We start from the raw sequence: 21402 nt of genomic DNA on the forward strand, positions 1-21402 counted from the left end.
TCGCACCTCTTGCAACGCTGTTACATCAGCCCTATATTGGCACAAGGTATCGCCTAGCTGCTGAGCAGCAATCGGTCTGTACAGGGAGCGCAAATCGTTAATGCGTTGTCGTTGTCGGGTTCGTTGTTTTGACATCCATCTTATCCCAGTCTCCTTCCGTGGCTTCGTAACATCGGTTTCCCGTGTAGGGTTGTCAGCCCTGCCCAATCCCCAAATTGGAGGACCAGTTGGTACATTTTGTCCCGTTTTTAGGCATGGGAGACTCACCTTCATCCTTCTCCGTCTGCAGCTTTTCGTTAAGAAAGAGCTCCCAGCGATCACCACGCGGAGTTCGAGTTAGGGTTTGGTAGTAGAGTTGGTGTTGATTTACCAGGCGTTTCTCAGGTTTTATGCTCCATTGTGGGTACCAATCCATGTTTGACCCTGGGACCTATACTACCCTTTGATCTTATTTTGAAGAAAATAAATTCTAATAATAATGGATTCAATTTGAAAGCAAAGGAACTGGAAATTTAGGATAAAGGAGTGGGAAGAAAACTCCGTGAGTTATGAGGCCAGCGGACATTATAACTCCTGTCAGTTTCAAAGGATTCTACCATTGCGGTGATTTTCAAAAAAATGTACGCTTTTCTGCTTGCCCAGTTATTTAATTAGTAGAAAAATAGTACAATTCTTGTAATACATGCACATGTAAATTGATTTTATTTAGTTTGATTGTATTATTTCATCGAGCACACCTTCCTCCAATAGAACTGGCAATAACTCCTTTACGAATGCAAGATATTTCGGTTGTTTGAAAACTTGCAGAACAATCTCTTTGTTGAACATAAGCTTCATCATCTCGGCTGGGTCTGCTTTCGCAGTATCCAAGGTCATGGCAATTGTTGAAATACATAAAAATTGGAGGTCTGGAATAAACAATTAATAGGATTATTCAAATAATTCAGAAAATAGCTTGTGTTTAAGTTCGGGTGGAAAAACGGTAATAAAAATAAAGAAATTTATGCAGATACAGGGTGCGGCAGCATAACTTCCTTTTTTAAAATGCGCGCCACTCAGTTAGTTGATGTCATAGCGGGGCGCTAGTGGTCTCGTTCAAGAGGGGATACTGTAAAGTTTTGTCCCGACACGGTTCAGTCGCCATCATGCTTTGGAATAGTGAGGAGCGTGCCTTTGCCGTTGAGGTTTACTTTTCAAGCGGATGTTCGGTTATTGCAACACAGCGTGCATTTCGGAATCGCTTTAATTTAGCCCCGTTGGCTCCCGTCCCAGACCACAATTCAATTGTTACATAGGTCACTACATTCAGACAAACTGCAAGTGCGACAAAAGGAAGAACTGGAGTCCCTTGGCCCGTTAGATCACCTGACAACATTGGAGCAGTGAGAGCGTCAATGTTGCGATCGCCACGGCGTTCTGCGCGCAAACACGCATTTGCCCTTGGACTATCCGATTGTTCTGTGAGAAGAATTCTTCGTGATGATCTTCATTTTCATCCCTATAAGATGGCGATAGTGCAGGAACTTTCAGAACGTGACTTCAATTCTCGGATGAACGCGTGTTTGCTTCTTCTTGATGTCGTTCCCGAGGGTGCTATTGTTTTTTTAGCGATGAAGCCCATTGTCATTTGTGTGGGTCGGTTAACAAACAAAACATGCGCTACTGGGCTGACACCAACCCTCGAGAATTGCATCAAAAGCCTTTGCATTCACCCAAAGTCACAGTGTGGTGTGCAATTTCCTCAGCTGGAATTATTGGTCCCTGGTTTTTTGAGGAAAATGAGGTTACAGTGACAGTGAATTCGGACCGGTATGTAAACATGCTACAGAATTTGTTTTTCCCACGGCTAGAAAATTTGGATTTGGGGGACACTTGGTTCCAACAAGATGGTGCAACAGCACACACTTCAAGAGCATCGATGGCTGTTTTGAGGGAACACTTTCCATAACGCCTTATCTCAATTAGAGGCGATTTGGAATGGCCGGCACGCTCTCCCGATCTGTCTCCTTGTGATTTTTTTCTATGGGGTTTTTTGAAATCCCGTGTTTATGTGAACCGTCCAAGAACCCCAAGACCAACATCCAAGAAGAAATTGCCAACATAAAACCTGCTATGCTAACAAGAGTCATGACAAACGCCAGAAATCGGTTTATGCAATGTATGGAGAATGGAGGACGTCACCTAACAGATTTGATCTTCAAAACAATGTAAATAAAAACTTTAGACATGTACCTATATTATATAAAATAAATAAATATTTTCCGATGCATACAATAGTTTTTATTGAGTTTTGAAAAAAGGAAGTTATGCTGCCGCACCCTGTATAATATAGGATGCACTGGAAAACGATGAAAATTACATGACAGGCGAGAAACATTAATTTCTTTTCTTCAAATCAACTGTTTCAGATCAGGATATTGTCATAGCTAAGACTCTCAACCTCACGACTAATTTTGTTATTGTTTCAGTCTAGTTTTCTCCCAGGATCTCTAACGCGGAGTTCAATAAGGCCCTCAGTAGGCTTCTCTCTTTCTGTGACAGATATAACAACGTCCTCATCACTCGGGATTAAAACGGTAGATCCAAAAATCTTGGTGGCTATCTCAGTAAGGGCAAAAGGATGAGTTTCGATATAGCTGTCTTCAACTCCTCTTTTAGTTTTCTCAGTAATGGGTTGTCCATTTATTTTAACCCACCGTGTATCCTCAACCAATTAGGTTCGGCTTTAGACATTAATCTTGCTAATTCCGCTAGCCAATGCTCTAATCCAACAGCCAGCACAGTTCCATTTGCATCTCAACTCATGTGCTTAGTATAGTTCTAAAATTTAAAATTGACACCAAAAGTTTGAAGTTTCAGACCAGGGGGGCCCACAAGCAGATATCCCCATTTTAACTAGCATAATGAAGCGTGAAATAGCTGTTTCAAGTAGACCTATTTCAAATTACCAAAGTCAGACCAAGACTTGGTGGTCCCTAGAGCTCAAGACTTTCTTCAAAAGGAATCAAACCGAGTATAAGCGATTCAGGACCAGATCGAATGCTACAAATTTTCTTCACTATGTACTCTGGTTAGCGCCAGAAACGTTCTCTGCTTTGTTACAGGGTCTAATCCTCATCCGGTGCAATTTTAGTCCGGATGAACAGTGGTCTATTATTTTTTGACTAGTTACCGCCCAACTGCTCTCATGAATGTGTTTGTTAAACTGCTGAATTCAATGATCAAAGTTCGAATTAATAAATTCATTTAAGAATAAAAAGTCCTCCCCTCAAATTGTGCATCCAATCCTTAACGAGGACCATCCTCCTAAGGCCGGTACAAATGTCCCCTTATCAAAAGCCTCTCCGTTTTCAATGTCGACAAGGATTACAACATTGTCCAGTACGATGTCCAACCCCACAAATATTTCAGTGAGGATTTGGTCCCTGGTATTCATTACTAGACTTCTAAGGTGATTTCTAGCGTGCAATATCAAAGTCTCTAAGGCCTTCTCATTTTGTGCGACCCTCATAAAACCAGGTTCCGGAAATGTAGACAGAGGACACACGACAGAGGAGAGAGGATAGGGGACAGAGGACAGAGGAGAGAGAACAGAGGGCAGAGAACAGAGGACAGAGGACAAAGAACAAAATACAGAGGACAGAGGGCAGAGGACAGAGGAAATGCCAATATTTTTTGTGCGGCTTGTCTTCTACATGCCCATGGCGTGGCATTGCCACATGTATCCCATTCAAGTGGTTTAAAGCGTCCGGTCTTGAACAACGTTGCAGTGCTTGAGGTTTCGTATCAACCGAACAATATTATACTCATTATGTGTCTAAATAAGAAGTAATATAATTAATGTAATTACCAAAATGTTGATATCTCTTCATTTCCTTCTGAAAAAGCTCATACGTAGGTAAAGTTCCTTCAAATCCGGATTTCACCAATATATCGGTGAATGTGTCGAAGTACAACTTGTAGAGTTTCTCCCGCTTACTATACGGTATAACGGCTGCGATGTCAATTAAGTCATATGCAGGGGAACCCCAGTTGCACATTTGGAAATCGACCTGAAATATAAAAGATGAAGATGTCAAAAATTGCAGAAAATATTGAAAATATACCAAAATTTAAATTATATCCTTACCAGAACAGCTTGTTCAACTGCGCCCTCTTTATTATTTTTGAACATCATATTTCTGACATGGAAGTCACCATGGCTAAGAAGGTTATACGAGCCGGGAATGTTTAAAGTTTGCTTACATTTTTCAAATAACTTCATTTGCGAAATTTGACTCAGTTTCTCTGCGATAGTTTCGTAACCAGGAATAGTACGAACTGCTTCGCACAGAGCTGAAATTCCGTCAAAAGGCATCATGTACGGCGCATTGAACATGGTTCCTCTGCGTTTCATATTTTCATGACCCTGATGATGATACCAATTTGTCAAAATTAGGGGCTTCTGGGGGTGGTGCCATAAAGAGAACTTACCTCACTTTCTAGCTTAAACACGGCTGCGTGATATTGCGCAAGTTTACTGAAGAAAATCTTTGCTTCCTCATCGTTGGGAAGCATTCTTGTAGGCATGGCGTACCCAAGCTCTTTCAGATCTTCAAAAACAAGTACTTTTCTTGGCTCTTCTGAGTAATACAAGATCCTAGAGAATCAAATGTTATCTGTATCAAATATGCATAGGGTCACTAAATGAGATCTCCTACTTTGCTACCAGCTTATCAGTGTAGCCTGCATTTTTCAATATCTCCTCGCACCTTCCTAGTACTTTTGAATACATGAAAATTTCCGTCCCGAAATAATCCAAATCGTTCTTCGTAACAAAATCCAACTTCATGCCTGGCACAGTTGGCATAGCTTTAATGATCACGGAACATTTCTCACCCTTCTTCTCGTCCGTTGAATAAGTGATTTTCGTTCGAAACATGATGCTTGCAAAATGGTCACTGGGACCAACTGCTGGAGCGGTTTCATATTCGTCAATCTGCGAAAGAGAAATTAAACTTCAGTAATTTTAGGCGTAGTGAATACATATCGTGTCGCTCTATGGAGGACAGAAGACAGACGATAGAGGGCAGAGGGTATAGGACAGAAGATAGAAAACAGAGGATAGAGGAGAGAGGAGAGAGGGCAGGAGAAAGAGGACGGAGAACAGTGGACAGAGGACAGAGAAGAACAGAGGACAGAGAAGAACAGGACAGAGTTCAGAGATAAGAGGTCAGCTGACAGGGGGCCGAGGACATACGACAGAGGACAGAGGACAGAGAAAAGAGTAGGGGGACAGGGGACAGAGGTTAGAGGACAGAAGACAAAGGACAGAAGACAGAGGATGGAGGACAGAGGTCAGATTTTAAGACCAAACATGTAATTTGGAGAGTGGATAGATCGAAACAAAATTTTGAGTTTTTTTGCGCGGGCGGTAAGATATATGACGTATGTAAGAAAGTGTATATATGTGTGAACCCTTCTACATAGGAAATTATAAACAATCCCCGGTGGATAGGGCAGGGTGGAAAATTATGGGCGCCTTTGCAGTAACAAAAGCAATGCCAACATTGATTGCAACGAGCATTTGTGCTGAGCTAGAACCAGGCATAAAAACGAATGAATTTCACCGGCCGGCAGATTTGTAAGGGGGACGAAAGAAAAGGAATCTTGTTCAAAAAGATGCGTCTTCCGCGGATGACAAAATAAGATTGCGATAGAGGTGTGTGAACTCTCTGGCTAACAGAAAAAAGGTTCCAACTTATTGCGAAATAAAAATTGCTCACTAGCAGAGGCGTGAAGCATTGGTCCTCTTACTTAGTTAAATAGTAGTTTTCTAGCAATGTGTTTGCATGCTAAAAGGACCGGAGATCCACCCACGGAGTCAGTCTAGTTCTCAAGTTAGAACAGATCGTGTCGTATTAATGTACGCCTCGAATTTGTACCAGATGAAGGAATTGTTCTATAAATAATACAAAAAGCAAGAAACGTAACGATATAATATGTGAAATTTGTATGTGCGCGGTTAAAGGGTAATATAGGTCCCAGAGCGAAACGTGGATTGGTACCCACGATGGAGCATAAAACCTGGGAAACGCCTGATGAACCAACACCAACAGCTCTACTACCAAACCCTATCTCCACCTCCATGTGGTTCTTTCTTAATGAAAAACTGCAGGCGAGAAGGACGAAGGCAAGTTTCCCGCGCTTAAAAACGGGACAAATTGTACCAACTGGCCTTTCTTCCGGGTTGGGGGTTGGGTAGGGCCGACAACCCTACACGAAAAACCAATGCTACGAAGCCACAAAAGGAGCCTCGGACAGGATGGACTTTAAAACGACGAACTCGGCAACGACAACGGAATAACGATTTGCGCATTTTCTCATGGAACGTGCGTTCCCTGTACAGCTAGCCGATACAGCTGTCCCAGTACAAGGCTAATGTAGCAGCATTGCAAGAGACTCACCACACCTTATATTAAAGCGGCCATCCTGTAAACCATGTGCTCGGAGTAGGTTTCTTAGTCAGTCGAAAAATAAAACCTGCCGTTTTCGGCTTTGAAAATATAAGCGGAAGGTTATGCACTCTCCCTTTCCGAGAGACTGCAGAGTCGAAGAAGGATACTTCTACGAGGCAGTTGAGCGGACTCTCGAAGCGTGTCCCAAGTATGATATCAAAATCATACTTGGAGATTTCAACAGTCAAGTAGGGACTTAGCCCGTATTCAGGCGATAGGTCGGCTTACATTGGGATACTAATGATAACAGACTGCGAATTATTCAGTCAGCAGTCTCGCACGAAATGGTTGTTGCAAGTACCTGGTCTGCGGGGAAAGCGGCCGACAAACATACGTGAGTCTCTCCAGATGGGACCACTTTTAACCAAATTGATCACGTGCTGTTGAACGCCGCCATCTCTCAGTCTTGATAAATGTCAGAACATATAGGGGGCCAATATAGACTCGGATCACTATCTTGTAGGCATGATGCTCCGGACTCGAATAACAACACCACCTGCAATCCCTCTGACAATCAGGTGAGAGTTAGCATTGAAGCCATCGACAGCAAAGTTCTCTACAACACCTATAAAGGGGAGATAGATGCCGCAATAACTGCAGTCAACATAGGAGATGAAGCATCAGCAAATGATCTTCACAACCACCTGAAGAGCGTTATTATTGATACGGCCACAAACATATGGGCCTCAGCCGCCAGAGAAGGTGGAACGGTTGTTTCGACGGTGAATGTAAGCTAGCAATGAAACGGAAGAATGCTGCATACCGAGTAATGTTCCATTCTCAAATAAGGCGAGCACGCGCAGAAAATTATCACGAACTCCGGCGAGCGGAGAAGTGATTTCACAGACGGAAAAAGCTAGCCTGGGAGAACCAACAGGTCTGTGAATTAGAAAAGTACGGGGAGCAACCGTAGAAGGTGCGGAAGTTTTAGCATCAAGTCAGCAAGACGAAGCCTTATACAGATCGATGCTCATTCTGCCGAGACAAAGAGGGAAATCTGATTTCCGACAGAATGGGCATATTGGAGCGATGGGTTGAGTGTTTGATGATTGATTTAGAAACCATAAGTCGCCACGAACCGATGGAATTACAGCCGAATTGGTTAAATATGGAGGCGACCAGTTACACCAAGCGGTTCATCAACTTGTGCTCAAGGTATGGGACAGCGAATCAATGCTTGACAACTAACAACGGGGCATTATCTGTCTCATACATAAAAAGGGAGATATCACACGGTGCAGCAATATTAGAGGTATCACGTTCCTGAGTACCATCTATAAGATATTCTCCGCTATCTTATTAGGCCGGATAGCCTCATACGCCCAAAACATCATTGGCCCATACCAAAGAGGCTTCACTCCAGGCCGCCTATGACAGGATAGCTAGGGTAAAATTATACACGGCCATGAGAGAATTCGGTATCACCGCGAAATTGATAAGACTGACTAAGCTGACCCTGACCAATGTGCGAGCCCAGATAAAAGCAGCATGTTCACCCTCGAGACCATATAACATCAACAGCGGTCTAAGACAAGGGGATGCCCTATCATGCGTAGCCGTACCCTACAAAATGACGAAATCTATGAGGGATACTACGACCGTCTGGTCGTGGATAAAATCCGGCTCAACAGGTTGTGGCGGGCGGGTCACCTAACCCTTATGTATAAGAATGATCCAGCCCAGAAAGTCTATAAGGACAATATCGATAGTAGAAAAAGAAGACGAGACAGACCCTACCTGAGATGGAGTGATAGCGTAGGTCAGGACGCCAGAGAGCTTTTAAAGATATCGAATTGATGGACTTCGGTCCAAAACCGGGGTATCTGGAGTTCTTTAGTATCAAAAGTATATAACTTGCAATTTTTGTTTATATCAACCAGTATACACCGCGCACTGAAGGAGGGAACAAGTTATTCACGAAATATCAATATTTGCTGATTAAAAAATGTCCACTAGTGGCAGAGACGGTATTGAATTTTAATTCAGAAGACTTTCTGCTAGAAATACCGCGGACACATTTTGATTGAACATACTCTCCCGTAATCACAAACAAGTCGGGAGACCGGAAGCTGGACGCTTCAGGTACGAAAGGTTTTGTGTATTTCTTAGTATGTAGCACGTAATATATCCATATATTATGTGAGAGTATCCACTTTCGGGTGATATTGACATTCATAGTCTTCAATTTTTAAAGAAGCAACAAATTTGAGGTATTATAACTTTGTTAGTAATAGTGCGATTTCCACCAAACTTAGTAAGATCATGCTCTATATTATAGCCTATATCACTGCAAAATTTCATGGTACTAGGATGAACTTAAGGGGGGTTTCTAACCAATTACAAAAAATTGTAGTAATATACTATTATTAACTTTATTTAAACAGATATTGGCATGGAAGGTATTTCGGAGCCCAGGCACCATATAGTGGCAGCCTCCTGATTTTTTTCAGATTTTTCGGTTTGGTAGTTTCTGAGAATGGCCGCCTTAAAGAAGTAATCACTTTCAACCCCCGGCGCTCCCCACCCTTCCAACGAATGTCAAAACTTGGCTTTGAAAAGTACTAATCGAGACCTTTAATTTGATACCCCACATGACTATATTTGATGAAAAAAAAATTTACACCCCCGTTTTGCATGTATGGGGACCCCCCCTTAAATTCGACGTAAAAGGATGTAATTCTCTGTATGCGTGAGCGTTCACAGTTCCCACCTTTCTACCAAATTTGGTGTCAATCGCTATAACCGTCTCCGAGAAAAATGCGTGTGACCGACAGACAGACAGACAGACAGACGGACAGACAGGCGGAGATATATGTTATTTCATGGGGAGAGCTTGCGAGAAAAATAGCGGGGTCGCAACATTCGAATAGTCGGTCAGTATTATCAACAACAGCAGGTTCGTGCCGAGTTACCACCGGTTGCTGTTAAAACTTGGCCGACTGAACGATACGTTTCTCATGTGGGTGTCAGGGTGTTTAAATATCACTGGAGGTTGCACCTTAAACTACCATATAGAAAAGATGGGGTGGTGGTTTCGGTTATATCCACCCAGTGTGAGCAGGAGGAAGACACCGCCCTGCACTTCAGATGCAGCTGTTCGGGATGCTCAAATCCCAGACGAAGACACTTCAGCAAAGTTTTCCTCAATGAAGAATCTGCGCACTCTCTGACCTTGGAGAATGTTCTCAGATTCGCAAAAGCCTGTGAACGCTGCAAGTGGGAAGTCATCGAATAGGAGATTTACGGAGATAGTAAAATGGCAAAGCAGAGGCCTCCCCCATTAAACTAAACTAAATTAAAATTTTAAATTTCAGAATCTATTAGCGTAGATAAAGCGGCTCTTGAAAAAATTGGAAAAGTAAATTTTTAAGATTTTCTGGCGATACGATGATGTTAAATCTAATATTTAGTTGCATAATTTAAATTTCATTTTCAGTAAGTACTGAGTTTTGCGAGCCTCCCAGCTCAAATCCTGGACTATCGCCCATGACATCAGTTACAAGACTGCTAATTTGTATCAAATGGACACAAGTTTAGGCAGGCCAAAGATACTTCGTACAACTACAAAAAAAGCGACAAGTTCGACGTAATCAATAATAATCTAATCTTATCAATAATAACTGTCGCCATTGAGTAAAATACCCCCTTTCTGTTTCTGATATATTCGTATGTAAATTCATAATTTCAATAATGTAATGGGAAAAAGATAGATGGAATTACATTTGGCAAAAGATCGAAAAGAAGCTATGACACTAAACGATAGATCTTTTTATGATTATTACCAAATGACCACTTCACTGTCCTTGTGTGGTTTTAACTCATTTCACTGATTCCAGCTGTTACAAGTGCAATTTTACAATACAAAATGTATAGAAGCACAGGTGGTTGATTCAAGTTGTGCGATGTAATTAAATTAATATTTAATTACCGAAACACCCTTCAGCTCTCCATTAAATTCGAGAACTTCCTTCAGAAAGTCTGAATTGATCCACTCGGGTGGCACTGATTCCTCGTCAAAGAAATTCATTTTTCTACCTTGACGCAAAGATAGCTGGCGACCTCTCAACGCAATCGTTTAGTTACAACTGAAAATGGTTCTACAAATTTTGTTTTGAATCACACAATCCCCCCCCCCCCCTCATTTGCTCCAACTCAAAGCGAGATTAGAAAGACGACAGGTTAAATATACAGGGTGTCCTGTTCAGAATGGTACAAATCTTAATAGGGGATTGTACCACTTATTTGGGGAAAATTGGTCCTTGGAATGGGCACTCTATCTTTTACCGTTACAGAGTTACAGCGTTTTTCGCGAATACTGTCAACAAGCGTGACCATTGCAAAATTGTCCATAACTAAAACTCATCATTTTTACATGTCATTTGAAAGCTAACGTAATCGGGCAACTTTTATCAACTTTGCAGGTTTATAAGCTTAAAGTGCCGTTACAATAATGCATATTGAGTTTTAGATGAAAAATCGATTTTGAAATTTCTTTAAAGTTTAAACAGTTATATCTTCGAAAGGATGATGACCTTTGCAATTGAAAAAGTATCTATTTATAAGAAATTTTATGTAGTTTCGGAAAATGGTGTCAAATCTGGGATTAAACGTTTGAGGGAGTGTGAAATTGTAATTTTTTTGGGAAGGAAGAAGTGGTACTATCCACCTTTAAAATTTGTACTATTATAATCGGGACACCCTGTGTAGTATACCCCACTGAATTGCAGTGTTGCTATGCATGGTATTAACTAATGAGAGGGAATATTTGCCGAGAGAAAAAGTACTCGCAAGTGACTGCGATATAATATAATAAGATCCCACACCCAGGGCAATGTCTGGAAATATGTGTAATGTGTATGTGCGAATAAACTTTGGTTTTCATACTAAATTAGTGTAGAAGAGCTCCCCATCTCTTCCGTACATGTCGAAGTTATTAATGAATGTTGCCCAGCTGGTAAGGAGAGCAAGAGCTACAAGTGGCGCCAAAAAGTGCGCAAGTCCCCCCAAAAGATTCTCTAAGGGGTCATGTGCACTTGTGGACAGCAGCCTAGACGGTTGACCGCCACGACTAACCGCCAGACGCGGTTAGGTGTCGTGGCTATCGAAATGACTAGCGGCCGTCCAACCGCGTAAATAGAGCGATTAGATTGCCAAACAATGCACGTTCGATTCCTAAATGAAATATCGCCGCCATACCAACAATGCTGGCCAAGGGTGTTTTCCTTCCCTTTTCATCCCTTTTTCTCTAAATAAATCAATTAATTCTTCTCATTGCCGTTGTTACAAAACCCTATTTTTATATGCTGTCGCCCCAGCCAAAGGTCGGCTCCATGCTCTTTGCTTGGAGAAGAATGTGTAGTAAATTGTATACATAAAAATACATACATAATAATGTTTACCTATCAAAAAATTGTGCTTTTTATTTTCAAATAAAAATATTGATAACTAGCTGACCCGACAGACTTCGTACTGCCTCAATCGATAAATAAAAGACCTAAACTTTTGTATAAAATAATTTTAAAACAAACAAACCGAATCCGTATTTAATAAAAAAGCATATTGTGAAGCATTCCGTCTGTGGATTCGATCAATTTCATTATGTCGTGATTGCTGTTGTTGTGTTTGATGTGCACGAACTCGTTGCATTCTAAGCCTATCTACTTCATTATTACTCACTAAATAACGCAATTCTGACATAGCAATACGACTAATTTCTTGATCTGTCTCTCTGGTTATCAGTGCGGCTAGCACGTGAGCTAGCTCTTCGCACATTTGATTGACTGCGACGACCTAAGTCAGGTCGTCTTCTCCTCGGCATTGTAAATTGTAAATAATGAAAGTGAGAAAATTTTTCGCTCACTTAGCAATAAAGTGTCACAATCACAAAATATCAAAAAAAAGAGCACATTACCTGGAATGTCACTATCACAAACGATCGCCAAAGTAAAGATAGTTCTCGCGCACTCATAGATATCGTAACGCAATATCGTAATACTTTTTTCCGTGTTCTAAAGTGCAACAGGATGGATTGACATATTAGTTGGTTGTCAAATCTAATGTCAAATATTATCGCTGCGTTCAGAAATTTAATTTGTAACAAAACTTAATATCTAGTCTAGGTCTAGGTAGTCTAGTTTGGTCTTGAAATATTTATGGAAATTCAGAGAAGGTTTAAACGGTGAGAAACAAAAATACTAAAAACAGAAATTCTATTTTCCAATACAACATGTTCTGAGGTGTGAAACATTTGATGTCTTTTGTCTTTTTAGAAATAAAAGATTGTCACTTGGTTGTCAAATATTTCTAGTTGCGTTAAAAAATTTGTGCGTTTCATAGCTGTAATATGTGGTCCGATGAACACAGTGAGTGATTGAACTTTATTGAATATCAATAAAGTTCAAATTGACTCTAAATTTTATTTAGAAAAAAACGTTTATATGTGAAGAAGAAAAGTGCTGTTTTTAGGGTTTTACCGGCAATTATTCGAATTTTTCTCACCTTTTAAACCTTCCCTAGACCTCCACGGACATTTCAAAACCAAGATAAGATAAATCCGTTCAGCCGTTCTCGAGTTTTAGCAAGACTAACGAACAGCAATTGATTTTTATATATAAGAGTTGGATAATACAGTCAGCCACAGTAATATTCGTCCATAGCGTTACAGAAAAAATGAACGCACGAAGCAAAGGCAGGTATGTAAATGTTTTTGAAAAATTCAGAAATAGAGATAAAAGTCTAGAAACCGGAAGTTGGACGCGCACGGTGGTATGAAAGGTTTGGTCTACTTCTTATATATTTCAGTAGACATGTGTCCTATTGAGACCTAGCCCGTAAAGTTTATACATTTAGTATGCCAGACTATTCACTTTAGTTTGATCATAATATTCAGTATTAGATTTCAATCAATTTGCACAAGAGTGACAATTTTAACCTATTAAAACTTTGTTAGTGATAATGCGATTTCCACCAAACTTGTCAGTTATATCATCACTGCAGAATCATATGATTCTAGGATGAACGCAATTTCTAAAAAATATATAATAAACATACTAATGCACTATTTGAGTCCTAGGCACCATATAGTGGCAGCTACGTTATTTTTGTAAGATTTAATAATAGAATATTACTATATTTTAGAAATATACCTGAAAACCTCCCTTAAGCGATTATATCTAGTTAGGATTTTGAAGAAATTGATTTTTTTTATTTGATTTTCGTAATGTCCATATATTTAAGTATACACACAAAAAATTTCATGCTAATTCGAAGAATATTCTCGAAGTTAGATGGACATTTGTAAAGACGTAGCAAAGAGTAACGTAAAATGCTGGAGCGGCAGCTCCTTACTTGGAACGGTGTTGTAAGTGATTATTGTTAATGGAGTTTTCTAACGTATGCAAATACAAAACAAGTCGGGAAACCGGAAGCTTGACGTTTCAGGTATAAAAGGTTTTGTGTTTCCCTATGTGAGGAGCATAACGTAGTTCTCCATTGGCTGATAGCATTGACCCGAGATATTTAAATACCTCAGTTCTGGGCAGATTACTGCCATTGCCAGAACTGAACGATTTAAATGGCTGGAGGGGCAGGTTACTGCCATTGTCAGAACTCAGCAAATGGAGAACTGCGTAATGAAATTGCTTCACGCATTAACGCAACCTGGATGAAGTGGCATTCCACAACTGGTGTTCTTTGTGGTCGACGTATCAGCGCACGTCTCAAATCTTAAATTTACTGCAATGTCCTCCGTCTGCCGCTCTCTATAGTTCTGAGTGTTGGCCGACTATAAAAGACAATGAACGGCGTCTTGCGATAATGGGGACGAAGGTGTTGCATTGGACTGGTGGCGTGATACGTTTTGATCACGTCTGAAATGAGAATATCCACAATCGACATGGGGTTGCGCCGATCGTGGAAAAACTGCGCGAGACGCGTCTTCGATGGTATGGTCACATTATTCGCGCTAACGAGAACTCACTTGCCAAGATTGGTCTGAACATCCAAGTCAATGGTAAGCGACCAAAAGGCCGGCCGAAAAAACGGTGGCCTTATACGTTGGATGAGAATTTAAAAGCGTCGAGATTACATCCAGATCAGGCATTCGATAGAGCCAAATGATGAAATCGATGACTTCGAGCCGACCCCGCTTGTGAACGGGACAAAGGCTGAAGAAAAAGAAGAAGATATGAGTTCCGTGTCACATAGTTAAAAATTTCATTGGACTCTATTTTTAGAAAGCGATTTAAATAAATATTTTGATGGAAAGGACTGTATTGATAATAGTCCCCCTCATACGCTTCATACTCCGAGTTTAATATTATTAGTAAATGTGAGAAATTTAATCTACAACAGATACAAAAATGGGCTAGGGAGAACTAAATTCTTCATGAATGGAATTTTAATATTTCACTCGAATGTCAATTATTCTCGTTAATTATGACGTCCGTATCTTATTTTCATGACTTAGGATGGAGTTAATTCGCACAAAATTGATAAGTTTAAACTGCTACATCTTTGACACTAATAGCCGAATTTTCATGAAACTTGGCATGCGTATACACGATACTGCTCTCTATGCTGGAGGATGAATTGAAGGGGGGCTTTTCAGTTAATTTCTAAGTTTGCTAAGTTTGAACTACTATATCTTTGGTATTAATGGCCAGACTGGCATGTGCATAAGAAATATTGTCTTTTATGCTGGTGCGAAATTTGGTAGTCCTAGGATGAATTTAAGGGGGGTTTTCCTGTAAATTTCTAAAAGTTCGTAATATACTATTAGTAAGTTTATTTGAGCACGTATCGAAATGGGATATATTTGGAGGCCTAGATTTCTAAGCACACCTTTCTGATTTCTTTCAGATTTTTGGGTTGGGCAATTTCCGCTGTCTTACTTTAAGTGTGTAAATTTTGACTCCTTGCTCACGCACTTGACATTATAAAGGACTCATTCCTTAATGACCTTGCTTGCCTGCTTTGGATCATTTTAATGACCTAACATTATATCAGATAACAAGCCTAATATAGCAATCGTGGTTGACTTGTACTGGCTTGGTATGTCAAGTTAATCTATTTTAGCGGCGTTTTCTTGGTTTATATGCAGTAATCCTCGTCTTTAGACGCCATAGGATCGCGCATGATGATGCTGCCACCGCCGTGTTTAACTGTTGACTCAATATTACGAACTTCTAATGACCACCCTTCTCAACACCAATTGCAGGTCATCGGAACCGAAAATGTTGAATTTAGACTCGGCATCAAAAATAACGGTTTTCCAAAACCCTTCTCTCTTATTAAGGACCTCTTGAGGATATTCAACTCGTTTTTAAGGTTCTGTGTGTAACAAAACATACAGTAAGTTGCATCAATGCAAAAGGGGGTATCAAATGAACGGTCTCGGTTAGTACTTTCCGAAGCAGGTCTTAATTTTAACGTTTGTTGGAAAGGCGAGGAGTTCGAGGGTCGAAAGTGATCATTTATTTAACGGGACCATTCTCAGAAACTGCCCAACCGAAAAATCTGAAAAAAATTAAGAGACTGTCATTATATGTTGGCTAGGCTCCGAAATACCTTCCATACCGGTACTTCTTCGAATGAAGTTAATAATAGTATATTACTATAATTTTCAGTAATTAGCTGCAGAACCACCACCTGTATGTGAGAAACGTAGACACTTTCTTTAACGTTTTTTATTGCGTGATGAACAGTAAACGTTGCCTTGTTTGTACCTAACCATGGCCCACTTCCGTCAAAACATACTCCACTTCCGTCTGACTTTTAGGTGCCGAAGTTTAGTAGCGCGTGAACGACAACACGATGAAGTTCGGTAACTACGAAAAAAGAATCGCGATTATTGCGTTTCATCAATGTGGGAGGTACGTCGCCCGAATGTTGTGCATACTGTGCGTGAGCATGTTCGTTGCAATCCTCTCCGCAAGTAGAACCGAATGTTGGCGGAAATCGGCGTTTCAACTTGAAGTATGAGTCGTATTTTCCGAGAAGATTTCAGTGTCGGTGCGTACCGGTAGTGCGTTAGCCATATGTCAACGCCAAAATTTAAGGAAATACGACGAACTCGGTGTGCTACTCTTCTGCAGCGATTTCCCGATAAAAAATATCGCAAAATTCTATTTTCAGATGATAAAATGTTTAACATCGAGGAAAAATTCAACCAACGAAATGATCAAGTATATTGTTATCAAGCCAAAGAAAATGCTCTGCGGGTCCAACGTCGTCACCATCCGACTTCTGTCCTGGGTATGGCGGGGCGTCTCATATCATGGTGTAACTGATATTCATTTTTGCGAGGCCGGCTCAAAATCAATGCGAGCGTGTACGAAAAAATGTGAGAGGATGTAGTCGAGCCATTGAGTCAATCTTTATTCGCTGGAAAGCCGTGGTGCTTCCAGCAGGACTCGGCCTCCGCTCACAAAGATAATTCAGCAGTAGTTAGCGGCGTATGTTCCTAACTTCATAACCGCAGATGAGTGGGCCTCAGGCAGCCCAGATTTGAATCCTCTGGACTACAGCCTTTGGGCTAGGCTAGAGGAGACTGCCTGCAATCGAACTTTCATCGATTTGGAGAGTTTGAAGGTTAGCATTGTGCGTGCAGCTCGAGAAATCCCGCTTCATACCGTGCGTGAAGCGATCAATGCATGTCCTTACACAATTTGGGCCTGCATAGCTGCTAGCGGCGGCCATCTTGAATAATGGCTGAATGAAAGCTCTATGTTTCCTTTTTCTAATTGTGTACTTTTCGATTGATTTGGTTTATTACTTAGTGAGAAATAAAAATTTGCTTGACTGACAAAACTTATGGCTATACTATGTACAACAAGAAACATAACGGTAAATTCTTTTGAGCCTCAATCACATTACGTGCTGAGATATCAAATGATGACAGATGATGTCCAACTTTTTAATTGGTTCAATGTATATCTGAAAGTTTGGGAGTATATGAAGGAATATTGTGAATTTGCAGCTATCTTCGAAAAGAAAAGCGTGCATAGAAAGTTCCTCACATAAGACGGACACAAAACTTTAATATTTGAAGCGTCCAGCTTCTGGTATTCCGACTTGTTTACGACATTCTCTCAGGCGAAAACAGTGCCACTCCGTGCGCCATTTTATCTGACGTGAAAGAACTACTCCCCGATTTTTCGGGATCAACAAACAAAAAATTTGGCAATCGAGGTGGACAAAATGTGTTGTGGTAAAATCAGGTGCAATGAGGTTTGAGACATTTTTCAACTAATCATGAACATATCATGCTGGCTCATGGGGTTTCACTCTAACAACACAAATCGATGGTGGTAGGATTTTCCAAACTCACCATTTGCCACTACAATAAAATAAGGACTCCTCACATTTCTAAACAACAAATATTCCACTCACCGAGACATTTTTCAATTCCCCATTGAACTCAATAACTTCTTTAAGAAAATCTGTATTGATCCACTCAGGGGGTACTTGCTCCTCATCAACAAAGTTCAAGTCCATCTGGAAATATTCTAGAGAACTTCACACGGCACATTTTCGATTACAACTGAAAATAATATTTAGATACTAGAAGCAGATAGACAGGCTGGTACCGCGCCTTGGGTACGCTCATACTCGCAGGCAAATATTAGTTTTATGGGCAATAATGTAGTGGATGTGTATCCGGATTCTAATTTCAATCTATGGTGTCATAAATGTTCAAGACTTAGTGGGGTATAATTTTAGACTTGAATATGGGAAAGTCGGTGTTTCTCGTTCGCAACTAAGAGTGCTCGACAACAAGTAGCATATATTCGGTTTCAAACTGATTCCTCTGACCAGGATGTAGAAATATTTACGTTTATCCATGCATCAATTGTGCGGGGAAAAAGTACATTTAAAAGAATGTAAACTTAGAAAGTTGTCGAAATTCTTTTTTTTTTCTGCTTGAATACAAAACTGACATTTTCATAAAGCCTTAAATAGAATACACGAATCTGTTTATATTAGCATGAAGGTCGTGAATGGTGACTGGAAGTCGGATATCAGTTGACTCAGCTTGATTGGGTATCCCGTGTGACAGCTTCAAAAAATCGGTTATCTTTACTTTGTATAAATGCAATCTTGAGGAGGAAGGCAAGGTGCTGAAAAGCTACAGCTGAATGCTCGACGAATCGGCGGTTGCTCACGATTTAGGCGGAAAGGGAGGCTAGAATTCCGGCCAAAGAAGAGCAGTCGTACCCCAAGCCAAGGTGGAACAGCATAGGCCGAGGGTTACTTGGCCAATGGGGAGCTTGGCCTTTAGTATGCGCATTCTAAATACCTTGGGCACCTTCAGTTTCAAATAAGACAGGGTGGGCGTTCTTCCCGGACTACACGCGGGACCAAGACATGGACTCAATTAACAAAAAGCAAAATAGCAAAGCGGCGAGAGGAGAAGAAGAGGTGATGCCAGGCGCATCAACGGGGGACGAGCTGTTGCCATCCAACCAAAAGACAGTCGTTGTTGAGAGCAGTACAATTCATGCCAGTCGTAGCACCGCTAGGCGGAACCCAATCGCAGGGACTTCCCAGAGCAAAGCGGTAGACGAACAAGTGATTTCCCGCCTGGAATCCACTGGTGTCAAACTGGGTGTAGCGAGTAGCAGACATCGTACTCTTCAGCCGAACCCATCGACGTCGGGGGATCCCTCTAAAGTAAAGACCAACAAGAACATCGATCACCGGACACCAGCTAAGAAGCGAAGCTCCACTGGAATCCTGCCCAAGAGTCAGTACTCGAAGGCCATGTGTATTCTCAGCAAGATTGCTGAAAATAAGGAGGCCGGTGCTGTCGACGAGCGGGATGAAAAGGACTTCGCTAAATACCAAGTGATTGTTTAGGAATATAACAGGAAGCGCCTGGTAAACGAGCAGAAAGCAAAGCAGCTCTTATTCTTAAATGCATTCGATCTAAAGACGAAGTCGAGCAACATACAACATAGAAACGAAGCAGAGGGTGCAAGAGCTCGGCCGCTAAGCAACCTAGGAGAAAAGTAAGCAGCAATGAAGTACCCTTCCCAGGCAGCATCCAAAATCTAATCTCGGGGTCAACAGGTGCATACAGCCCTCAACCGAGAGACTGGAATCTGGCATGCAAAGTAGTATCACTGGAGCGAGTGAAGTGGGCATTTAACTCGTTCCATAGATACAAGTCTGCAGGTTCGGATGGCATCATCCCTGCGCTAGTAATAGAAGCAATGGATGCCCTGAGTCTACACATTCGGAATATACATCGTGCATGCCTAGCACACGCTTATATTCCAATTAAATGGAAGGATGTGAAGGTGTTGTTCATTCCCAAACCAGGAAAACCCACCTACACAGACGCAAAAAGCTTTCGACCGATCAGCCTAACGTCCTTTCTGCTAAAAGGACTAGAAAGATTAGTAGATCGGTTCATAAGGGATACACACATTCCTAAATGGCCACTTCACCATAGGCAACATGCTTACCAGAAAGGCAAATCCACGGAGACGGCACTCCATGAACTTACGGCAAAAATTGAAAAGGCGATGTCCGATAAAAAATACGCCTTAGGCGCATTCATGGACATCGAAGGTGCCTTCAATTATGCCTCATTTGCGGTAATTTGTGATGCGGCAAGACAGCATGGAATCGAATCGCTGCTAATCAGTTGGATCCTTCACATGCTAGAGTGGAGAAAAATCCACATATCGGTCGGCCAGAAGTCTATTGAAGCAGGATGTCTCAGGGGCTGCCCACAGGGAGGGGTCCTCTCTCCACTGTTATGGCTCTTAGTGATGGATACCCTGCTGTGGCTCCTGGAGGACAAAAAAGTCTTCGCGCAAGCATTTGCGAACGACCTAGCCATAATAATTACCGGCAAGTTTGCGGACACAGTATGTGACCGCTTGAATGCAACTCTGCATGTAATCCACAGCTGGTGCCTCCCCAATGGACTCACGGTGAACGCTAGGAAGACTGGACTAGTTATGTTCACTAGGAACGTCAGGTGGGGCAGCTATACGCTACCCACCTTAGCAGGGGCGGAAATCCAGCTGGCACAAACAGTCAAGTTCTTAGGAGTACATTTCGATTCCAAGTTAACGTGGAAGCATCATATCCAGGAACAATACCAGAAATCCTGCAGATTGCTCTGGTGCTGTAGGAATGCGATAGGTAAGACCTGGGGACTTTCACCTAAGCGGATATATTGGATGTATACATCCATAATAAAACCCATTTTGATGTATGCATGCATCGTCTGGTGGCCAAGACTGAACTTTACTAACAGCAGGAAGCTGCTAACGCAGATTCAGAGACTTGGTTGCCTAAGTATTACTGGAGCAATGAGTACTACGCCGACTGCGGCACTTGAAGCTATCCTATATTTACTCCCCATTCACTTGGAGGTGAAACGGAAAGCAGCCAACAACGCATATAGGCTCGATACCATTTGGGCGTGGAAAGGCGGCCAATCCAACGGGCATGCGTCTATCTGGAAATTCCCTGAAAAACGTCCGGTAGCCCTGATGCCGACCGATCATATGGTTTCCAGGTTCGTCTTTGAAAAGACATACACTATCGTAATCACCGAAAGAGAAGAATGGTCGACAAGTCGTCATGAATCTTTCCAGATTACAGACCTAATAATCTTCACCGACGGGTCAGTCACGGAGGATGGATCGGGTGCAGGTGTGTTCTCGGAGAATCCGATTATAGAACTGGCCCGACCCCTCGGAAAGATGACGATCATATTCCAGGCAGAGATATATGCCATTTCATTGGCGGCAGAAGAATGTCTGCGACAAAAATGGAGGGGTCGCACCATTCGAATCTGTTCCGACAATCGGGCGGCATTATCAGCGCTAAATGGCAACAACATATCAAGCCAGTTGGTATGGAGTTGTCATCAGGTGCTGCTGAA

The 21402-nt window shown here is 41.5% G+C and overlaps 1 protein-coding gene across 1 annotated transcript in view; it reads right to left on the bottom strand.

Annotated features, from left to right (window-relative positions):
- Nucleotides 1-631: 631 nt before the first annotated feature.
- The window catches only part of LOC119660093, a 34642-nt gene continuing 13871 nt past the window's right edge, over nt 632-21402 (bottom strand). The window contains exons 8-13 of the mRNA XM_038068470.1: nt 10426-10574; nt 4701-4978; nt 4474-4639; nt 4130-4408; nt 3851-4052; nt 632-908 (exon numbers count right to left, since the gene is read on the bottom strand). Coding sequence (XP_037924398.1) covers nt 706-908; nt 3851-4052; nt 4130-4408; nt 4474-4639; nt 4701-4978; nt 10426-10574 — 1277 coding nt within the window. The 3' untranslated portion in view covers nt 632-705. The remainder of the gene's footprint in view (nt 909-3850; nt 4053-4129; nt 4409-4473; nt 4640-4700; nt 4979-10425; nt 10575-21402) is intronic.

Source organism: Hermetia illucens, chromosome 6 (assembly GCF_905115235.1).
Source record: "Hermetia illucens chromosome 6, iHerIll2.2.curated.20191125, whole genome shotgun sequence".
In the NCBI taxonomy this organism is placed as follows: domain Eukaryota; kingdom Metazoa; phylum Arthropoda; class Insecta; order Diptera; family Stratiomyidae; genus Hermetia; species Hermetia illucens.